Here is a 9,696-nt window from a genome sequence, read left to right as displayed (position 1 = left end):
GTGCTGGCAGGAGCTGCAGGTGGGATTGAGGGGAACCTGGGGCACTGGCAGATCTGTGGGGTGAGGGGGAGCCCAGGGCTGGGCTGGCAGGGGCTGCAGGCTGGGATTGAGGGGCACTGGCAGATCTGTGGGGCAGGGGAAGCCCAGGGCTGGGATAAATGGGGGCTGCGGGTAAAGGTTGAGGGGCACCAGCAGAGCTGTGGCGAGAGTCCCAGGCGGGGACAGCAGGGGCTGCAGGTCGGGATCATGGGGGGTGCTGAGGGCTGGGATAGTCAGGGGCTGCGGGTCGGGGTTGAGGGGGCATTGGGCTGGCACACCTGCTCCTGAACCACCGTCTGCCCATAGAGCACCAGTCCCAGCTCCTCGGTGCCTGGCCCAGCTGCCAGGGTCAGTGCTAGGCTCACAACGATGGGGCTCAGCTTGTCCTTGAATTCAGCCTCGTCCTGGGGTGGAGGGGAGAGGAGATTGATGAGACAGGGCTGGGTGCCCCCCACCCCCTGCAGGTCTCAACCCAGGCACACTGTGAACCCTTCCTGCTAGGACGAAGAGTGGCTGCCCTGGCCCAGCCTGAGCCCTGGCCCCCTGACCCAGCGAGACAGAGATGTGACCAAATGGGAATTTTTGGTAATATTTCTGTCCCCCCGACACGTGCCTCGGTTTCCCCTGTAGGCTGTGGAGTGCCTGGGGGGAGCAGGTGTATGATGCTGTCAGAGCAGACAGACGTAGGGGGTGTCACCCCACCCAGCTGGAGCAAAGAGTCGCTAAGGAGCTGGTTGAAACTGACCCAGATCTGCACGGGGGTCAGAGCGCCAGTGCCTGTGGCCGTGGGGCAGAGCCCAGGCTGGGGCTGGAGCTGAAGGGGCCGGGTGTGCAGGTGAGAGCTGGAGCCCACCAAGTGGTCACTGCTGGTGCCATGCTCTGGGACAACCCGCCCAGCCAGGGCTTTAACCCTGGCTCTGTGCTCGGCCCTGGGGTGTCCCAGGCAGGGCCTAGGCGACCAGTCAGCCTGATGGGCCCGTAACCCCCAGCTGGGGCGTGCCGGCTGCGTCGCTGCCAGAAGACTGGCTCAGCCAGACCCGTGGGCACAACTCAGGGCTGCAGGAGGCTGGGCCCAGGGGCTCAGTGGCCAAGGCCGAGCGGGACCAGGGGCTGACACCTAAAGGGGGATTGTGTGAGTGATGGGGTGTAGCCCTGAGAGGTGGCTTGGCCAGGAGCCACCCTGGGGTGCCCGCAGGGACCCTGACTATGGAGCAGCCCCTGTCTTGAGCCCCCCGTACCCGCAGGTAGGCTGTGACATTCTGGCACTCTAGTGGCTCCTCCCTTGATAGCTGCAGCTCCAGGCTCCGGCCTGCCTGGTGTGTCTGCAGCTCCCAGACCCTTCGCCCCGATTTGGGCTTCAGCCGGTCCAGCTGCAGGTCGGCGGCCAGCCCTGGGGAGCAGAGAGTCAGCTGGGGAGGGGAGGCCGCAGTGCCCCTCGTCACCAAGCTGCCAGTGCCCATGCTGCCCTCTAGATCACGTCCCTGGCACCCATGCCACCGCCCCTGGCTCTGGCCCGCTGGCGGTGCCCATGCCAACCCATGGCCCCAGCTCCCATGCCACCATCCCCGGTGCACACGCTGCCCCTTGGCCCCCAGCCCTGCTGCCCTCCTGGCTATACTGTGGTGACGCTGCACCCACGGTTTATGGAAATATGCTTATGAGTGTGAACATGATGTCACTGGAACATGCTTCATGCAAAGGGCCCCTTGTACGGCCTCATTACAAAGGTTATAACCTGCTGAGTGTGCTCAGCCCATTTCTATGAATGGATCACTTCATATTTCTAGCTTCAGATACAAGAATGTTACTCTGAGGCTCTAGTGTAACATGCAAAGTGAGGTCATTGATGGTGGTTTGGAATCTCGATGGCTCCCACTGACTCAGACAACTGGCTGTAAATGGTTTCTTTACCTTCACACCTTCCCGTGGGCCAGCCCAGGGGGAACGGAGACTCGGGGGCTCCCAGGACATGTGACCATGTCACTGGATAATAAAATCCATCTTAAATCTGGTACTTTTTCATTGCGTGGGGGACCCAGGGAGACCAAAGATTCCCGCCTTGTGCCAAAGCTATAAAAGGGGGTCGAACAGAACAAAGGGGGCTGCTAGTCGTGAGAAAACCCCTAGTTACCACCTGAGCTGGAACTAACAAGGGCTGTGCCAGGGGACAGGCTCGGGCCCAGGCTAGGAAGGAGTCTAGTCTGTGAAAGAAGCTCATTGGCCCATCTCTGAGGGTGAGATTTACCTGTACTCAGTTTCTTAATATATTAGGCTGAGACTTGCGTGTTTTTGCTTTATTTTGCTTGGTGACTCACTTTGTTCTGTCTGCTATTACCTGAAACCACTTAAATCCTCCTGTCTGTATTTAATAAAATCACTTTTGCTTATTAATAAACCCAGAGTAAGTGATTAATACTTGGGGTGCAAACAGCTGGGCATCTCTCTCGTTCAGTGTTAGAGGGGGGACAATGTATGAGTTTACCCTGTACAGAGTAAAATGGATTTATTTGGGGAACTGGGTGTCTGGGTGCTGGAGACAAGTAACCTGCAGAGCAGTTGTTGGTTACAGGCTGCAGCTTTGGGGGTGTGGATCAGACCCTGAGTCTGGCTTGCAGCAGGCTGGCACGTCTGGCTCAACAATTCAGGGTTCTGGAGGGCCAAGCTGAGGTGAATTATGGGCTCCGGGTAATTTCAGCACGTCAGGTGCAGTCCAAGGGGATCCTGTGGTACCGAACCCATCACAAGATGGCCCGCTGGCTCCTGGCTATACGCCACCCGGGCCTCTCTCCCCACCATCTACCCACTGGCTCCTTGGCCATGCTGACTGCCCGGCACCAGCCACGCTGCCCTCATGGGTCCGTCCAATGGCTCTCCGAGCCTCCAGCCCAGCCACCCCATGGCTTCTGGCCACACTGACCTTCTCAGCCCCCAGCTGCCCTCTCTGGCTATGCCACCCCTGGTCCCAACCCTGCAAGCCTGCCTCACTCTGGTCACGCTCCCCCCAGGCCCTAAGCCCCCGCCTCCCCCCTGGTTTCTGGCCATGCAACTCCCTGGCAGCCCGGCCCCCTGCCCTCACGAGCCCCAGGTCCACCGCTCCTGGCTGCCTGGCCACGCCTGGGCCCTCACACGTGGCACTTCACATTATTCTCTCCCGGAGGCTCTTTCCCTTGATTGCCCGCACAATGATTATTTAGAGTGTATTTGTGCAGCTGGATGGTGAAGCTGCGAGGGGACGAACACAGGCTGGTGAGGGCCTTTGCCCTGGCATTTTGTCGGGGGAAGGAGCCAGCACTTCCTGGTCCCGCTAGCCACCCCCTCCGCCTGCACCACCAGCACAGCCCCCCCCGCGTCCCTTAGTCACCAGCTTGACAGGGGTCCTGTCGACAGCGCAGGCTTTTCTCCTCGGGTTTTCAGCACGTTGGGCACGTGCAGCATGTGTCTACTGGCCACCACGCACCAGGCTTGGGCTCTGTGGCTACCATCAAGCAGTCAAACCCAGGGGAATGCGCATTGGCCTGTAATATTCAGGGCCAGCAGGCAGGGAGGGGGCAATCCCTGAATCCTGGGGGCTAAGCAGAGGGCACACGTGGGATCAGAGCTTGGGCCCCAGCCCAGCCGCGAGGAGCAACAACCCCAGGGCCTGAAGTCTGACCAGTCAGAGAAGCTCTGTGGGCCGGCAGCAGCAGCAGGCTGTTATCCCCAGGGCAAGGGCGGCTGGCAGGGAGGAAGGGCTGGGTCTGTGCCAGCCACCTCCCCCACAGCTGGGAACCTAGGCACTGGGGGAGGTGTTATGCAATGGGGGGCTGCTGCTTGGTGCCAGGGCGGGGTCTGTGCTGGGCACCACGCTACTGACCCCTCCCAGACCCAGCCAGGGCTCCAGGCCCCGATCCTGGGGGCAGCAGCCTCTACTGACTTCAGTGCTGCTGGCTCTGGGTGCAGCTCATGTGCACAGGGCCCATGGGTACTCACCCACCCCCTGCCCAGCCAGCCCTGGGCACTCACCTGTACACGGCCACCTTGCTGGCGCCGAACGCCCCAACCAGCACATCTGGGGACGCAAGCCAAAGGTCATAGCGGGCTTCACAGGGCAGACACAGGATCCTGCCAGCTCAGCTGTGTGGCAAAGCTGCCAGCAGGAGCCGGGGCAAGGAGCCAGGACTCCAGCCAGCCAGGGGGGCACCTGCCTACAGGGCCCAGAGAGCCACACCCTGCTAGGAAGCGGTGTTCAGCATTTCTCAGGGGACAGCACCCAGCACGGGGTGACCCAGGAGGAGCGGGCAGTGGCCGACACGGGATGGAAGCCCAGGGGACAGCACCAGGCATGGGAGCGGGGGTCGAGGGGGCAGCACCAGGCATGGGAGAGGGGAGCCCAGGGATCAGCACCAGGCATGGGAGGGGGAACGGGCGCAGAGGCCAGGGGGCAGCGCCTGGCATGGGAATGGGGTTCCGGGGGGAGTGGAGGCTGAGCCCTCTTCCCCACACACTTATCTCCCTCCCCAAAGGTTCCGGGCCACAGGCCCTGCCCAGCTCCAGGCCTGTGCCCCTGGTGGGCCTGGGGTGGCACTGGCCAGGGCTGGGGGACTGAGAGGGTGGCCGTACCTGGGTACCCGTTGGCATCGATGTCGGTGGCGCCGCGCACGGAGAAGCCGAAGGCGGCACGACCAGGAAAGGGGCTCTCCAGGACCTGCGAGGCCGGCGTGCGGAGCCCCTCGCTGCACCCCCTGAAGATGAGCACACGACCGCTCCCGGCGAACGGAGCCCCCACCGCCACGTCTGAGGGGACAGGACAGCAGGGCCCACAAGCCGGGCCCCGGCCAGAGCAGCTGAGCCCCAAGCACACCTGCCTCAGGAACCAGTCACTCCTCATCCCCGGGGGGCAGGATCCCAGCCACTGAGGCAGTGACGGGCCCCAGACGTTACACACTGACTAGAGGGGGACCCAGGGCTCGGAGTGTCGTGTCTAGGGGGCAGAGTGGGGGCTGGGAGCCAGGATTCTATCCCCAGCTTTGGCAGAGGAGTTGGGACTAGTGGTTAGAGTTAAGGGGGGCGGGGGACTGAGAGTCAGGACTGTTTCTGGCTCTACTACTGTGTGTGGCTATGAGCGACTCGTCGCTTGGCCTCAGTTTCCCCACTATATAGCAGGACTCAGCTCTTCCGCCCTGCGAGCACTTTGAGACCTGGGGCTCGGCCATCCCAGGGCTGCCTCCCAGCCTGCCAGTGACTGTCCCGTGGAGGCTGCTGGGTCATTGCCCTGCTCCCTGCCCCCGGGGCACTCCCCCACCATGGGGCACACCTCCCCAGGGCATCCCGCCGGCTGCCGGCACCAGCTCCCCTGGGCTCAGTCTGGTGCTGATCAGCACCCCAGGTGCCCTGCCCCAAACCCAGCCATGAGGCCATGAGGGGGTCTCTGGGCTCCCAAAGCCCCCTGCCCTGAGCACTAGCAGACTGACGCCCGGGGCCGCTGCGGCTGGGTGTTACCGACGTAGCCGTCCTGGTCCAGGTCCCCCGCAGGAGCGATGGCTGTACCGAAGCGGCCGAAGACCTCGGTGCCGGTCATGGTCTGTGCGGGGTGCCTGTAGGGGTGGGGGCCCCGGTGCTGCAGGTACAGGTAGACGCGCCCCACCTCGTAGAGCTTGTGGTCGGAGCGGGACACCATGTACAGCGGCGCCCCCACCAAGATGTCGTCCTTCCTGGTGGCAAAGGGGGCAGATGGCAGGGGGGGGCTCTGGGTTCCCCTCCCTGCCAGGCCGCAGGGGCCAATGGAACGAAAGGAGGATCCCACGGCCTGGGTGTGTAGCCAGCTGGGATGGGAGCAGCCCCCCCGCAGGAGGAACGCATTGGGCCACTGCAGCTAACACTAGTCGGTGCCCCACGGCTGATGCTCCTGGACACGGACACACCCCGAGCTCTGTCTGTCCCCAGGCCCCTCAGGGCCCAGACTGCCCCCGGGCTGACACGGGCCTTGTGCTGCGGGCTGGGGTTACCCCCTCGGCTCTGCCCACTCCTGCCCCCTGCCCCTGCTCACCGGGCACCAGGCTCTGCCAGCCACAGTGCAGGCTGGTGGACACCAGATGGCAGCAGAAGCTAACATGGGGGAATGAGGGGGGACAAACCAAGCTGGCTGGGGAGCCCAGAGCACAGGCCCAGCTGGGGACTTGGGGCATCGCGGGCCAGGAGGATGAGCAGCACTTGTGGGGACCCAGCCTCCTCCTCAGGGCACCGTGACTGCCCCATGGATTCACCAGCTGCACAATCCACACCCAGCACGTCAGTGGGGCCTGGGCAGAGGGGACCCTGGGAGCTCTTAGCCGTGCCCCCCAGCCCTTGGCACTGGAGAGGGCTCTGGCCCCACAGGGCTGTGCCATGGGCACGGGCAAAGCAGAGCACGGAGGCTCCTGGAGGTGATGGAGCCCTGCAGCCCCGGCACCCCCCAGCGTTGGCCTGGCTCTCCCTTGCCCTGCCAGTGCCCAGGATGGGAGGCCTGAGTGAGGAGGCCTTGCTGCCCCCCCAGGCAGTGGTTGGGGGCACACATGGGCACTTGGGCTCAGTGCCCAGGCTGCCAAGCCAGCGGCAACCTCCTCCTTACCCATCGCCATTCACATCAGCAACAGCCACCGTGTGACCAAAGTATGACGCCACCTGGAAGACATGGGGGGTAGGGGACTGAGTGCAGGGGCCGTGCTGGGCTGGCCAATGCCTGTCAACCCCAACCTGCAGCCCCCTGCTCACCCAGCACTGGGGTCCCACCCAGCTCTGCCAGTGCCCCTCACTCCCGACCCGCAGCCCCCTGCTATCCCAGCCCTGGGGTCCACCCGCTTGCAGTGCGCCCTACACTGAATTGGAGCCGCCCGCGCCCCCTGCTATCAGCCCTGGGATCGCCCCAGCTCTGCAGTGCCCACACCGCGCGACCCGCACCCCCTGCTCAACCAGGACCTGGATCACCAGCTCCGCCAGTGCCCTCACTCCGCACCCCGCAGCCCCTACGCTAGCTCGACCCTGGGGTCCGCCCGTAACAGCCGTCGACCGCTCTTGCCAGTGCCCCTCCTCTCAACTCGCAGCCTCCCTGCGTAACTCAGCCCTGGGGTCCCAGCTGTGGCAAGTGCGCCTCACTCCAACCCGCTAGCGCCCTGCTAGCACGGTCCTGGGGCTCCCCCCAGCTCTGCCAGTGCGCCTCACTCTCGCGACCTGCAGCCCCTGCTAGCCAGTCCTGGGCTCCCCCCCAGCTTCTGCCAGTGCCCTACTCCCAACCCGCAGCCCCCTGCCTAGCGGCCGGGCCTCTCTTGCTCAGAGACTGGTAACTAAAGGCCAAACTTTCGAAGTGGCCACTGGCTTTTGGGAGCCAAGAGTTTGTGGAGCCAGTGGAGAACGCCTGGGCTGGGAGTGGGCCTTTGACACTGGCTCCCCTTGGCTGGGGCAGGACAGGGGAAAGTGAAGGGAGGAGGAGTGGGGTTCGGGGAAAGGGGTAAGATGGGGGGCAGGTAACATGCTACTCTGGATGCTCTGTACCAGCACCAGAGACTTCTAGCACTGAAAATCTCGACCTGGCCGGAGGGAGAAACAAATAGGCAGGAGAGAGGTGGGGGCTGCTCCCTCTCCGCAGGCGCTGGGAGATGTGGGCTGCTCCGCCGTGTCTCCCTGGGGCTGTTCCTGGGAGGAGGAGGCGGGAGCCGAGCATAGGGGTGGCCCACTGAGAGGCTCGGTGTGGAGGGTCTCTGGGAGCCCCACAGTTGCAGGGAGGATACTGCGCGCCCGCCCCCCGGACCCTGCCCCACAACCTGGAGCACATGGGTGCCAACCTGCAGAGGCATGGGAAGGCATTACATGCAGAGAGCAGGGCCTGAGGCAGCCCAATGGCATCTTGCTCCTCACAGCCGCCATGGTGCCCCCCAATACTACCTCCCCCACAGGTCCGTTTCGTGTTGGGGATGGCCCACAGGACATACTCTGTGAAGGAAACACAAGAGTGCCCCGGCGACCCCCGGGGGCAGAGGGGTGCTGAAGCCGCTGGCCAGGGCTACCCAAAACAAGGGAAAGCCCGTGCACCCCGGGGCAGTGAGGGCTGAAAGGGTCAGACTAGGGGCAGAGGGCACAAGAACAGGCGCTCCGCATGCGCTCCCTGGGAAGGGTTGGACTGGCTGGCTCTGCAGACCCTGCCCTCTGGGGGCATCGCACAGCGGTGTGCCCTGGAATGGCCGCCGCCTATGCAGCAACCAGGGCAGCAAGGCAGCCAGGTGCATGGCGTGCTCTTGGCAAAGGCCTGGGGATGGGGGTAAGAATGGATACGCCCAGGACTGGTTAGACTTGTGCCCGTCAGCTGGAAGGGACAATGGAGCAAACAGGTGGCGGTCTGGTGGGCAGGGACTCGGGGCGAGGGAGCCTGGGAGGGCAGGAGATTTGGGTGGTGGGGGGAGCCCTGGGAGGGCATGGACTTCCTGGCTCAAGCATTTGCTTAAGGCAGAGGCCCCATTTTGCCCGGGGGTGGAGCTGGCGAGGAGCCCCTTAACCTCCTGCTCCCAGCCCTGTGCGCCTAGGGGACAGGCATGGGTGGGGGGGGGTCCATGGGCACTGGCCGGGTGGCGCGCCAAGTCTGCTCTGTGCGCCAGTGTGGCAGCCCCAGAAGCGCTGTGCAGCTTCAGGGGTTTCGGGGGGCACCACACAAGACCAGGGTAGATCCCCCTATCCTGGCGTGGCGGGGTCCCATCGAACTCCCCACGGCCCGATGTAACCCTGCAGAGAGAGGGAGCAGGGTTAACCCTTCGACCCGCACTGCCCCTGCCCACCGCCACAGTCAGGGCAAGAAGCGACCGGCACCCGGGGGAAGGAGATGCCAGTGGGTGTGGTGGGGGGAGGCAGCGAGCCAGGACCCTTGGGCTGTCACCGCCCCGAACTCTGGAGGGGAGTGGGGTCTAATCGTAGAATCTCAGGGCTGGACGGGACCTCAGGAAGGTATCTAGTCCCACCCACCTGCTCATGAGCAGGACCAGTCCAGACAGATTTTTTCCCAGCCGGTCCCTAGTGGCCCGAAGGATGGAACTGACACCCTGGGTTTAGCAGGCCAATGCTCAAAATGCTAGCGGTGGGGGGGGGGGAAGGGGGGATTCACCAGGGCACGGGCTGGGGTGGGCGAGCAAACTCTGCTCCATATTGCTGCCCTGGAGCCGGTGGTAGTGGGGCAGACGCAGAACAGCTGGGGGCTGGGAGGCCAGGACATCCTAGGTTCTCTTGCCAGCTCTGGAGGGAAGTGGGGGTCCTGGTGCTTAGACCGGGGGCAAGTGGTGGACCTGCAGTGTCCTGCTGGCACGGGCGCCAGTCAGTCCTCTCCCGGGCCAGCGCATGAGGTGGGCAGGTTTGCTGGGAAGGCTGCACTCACCTCTGTAGGCCATCATCGTACTCATTTATACATGGCCCGTGTACTGCTCCGGGGCCACGGGACCAGAGCTAGGGCCTGCCCGGGACGTGGACACGACTGCTGACAGATTGCCGCGTAGATCAGCCCTGGGGGAATACAGGCTGCCTGTTGAGTCAGCAGGGGCTAGGAGAGTGAGAGAAGGAGGGCCCTGCCAACATGGCCCAATAAAGCCACGCACCCCCCCACAGATCCCTTCACGAACAGCGCTCACGCTAGCACTTATCCTGGGGCGTCCCACGAGGGGGCAG

At 64.0% G+C, this 9,696-nt stretch overlaps 1 protein-coding gene and 1 pseudogene across 1 annotated transcript; both read right to left on the bottom strand.

The window, feature by feature from the left end:
- Positions 1-57: 57 nt before the first annotated feature.
- On the bottom strand, positions 58-1,607 carry LOC142046074 (integrin alpha-IIb-like). The gene is made up of 2 exons (XM_075061466.1): positions 1,278-1,607; positions 58-443 (listed from the first exon to the last, which is right to left on the bottom strand). Exons 1-2 carry the CDS (start codon positions 1,497-1,499, stop codon positions 273-275), a joined length of 393 nt encoding a protein of 130 aa, XP_074917567.1. The 5' UTR covers positions 1,500-1,607; the 3' UTR covers positions 58-272.
- A 1,554-nt stretch (positions 1,608-3,161) lies between these two features.
- On the bottom strand, positions 3,162-9,425 carry LOC116815301 (integrin alpha-IIb-like; annotated as a pseudogene).
- Positions 9,426-9,696: the final 271 nt, after the last annotated feature.

Source organism: Chelonoidis abingdonii, unplaced genomic scaffold (genome assembly GCF_003597395.2).
Source record: "Chelonoidis abingdonii isolate Lonesome George unplaced genomic scaffold, CheloAbing_2.0 scaffold2193, whole genome shotgun sequence".
NCBI lineage: Eukaryota > Metazoa > Chordata > Testudines > Testudinidae > Chelonoidis > Chelonoidis abingdonii.
This window is presented reverse-complemented; position numbering and strand designations above follow the sequence as displayed.

Excerpts from the sequence above, each read along its gene's own strand:
- LOC142046074 (XM_075061466.1), bottom strand. The coding sequence starts at position 1,499 with ATGGGCACTGGCAGCTTGGTGACGAGGGGCACTGCGGCCTCCCCTCCC. Across the intron at positions 444-1,277 it reads ATGTCACAGCCTACCTGCGG|GACGAGGCTGAATTCAAGGA; the intron begins GTACGGGGGGCT and ends CCTCCACCCCAG.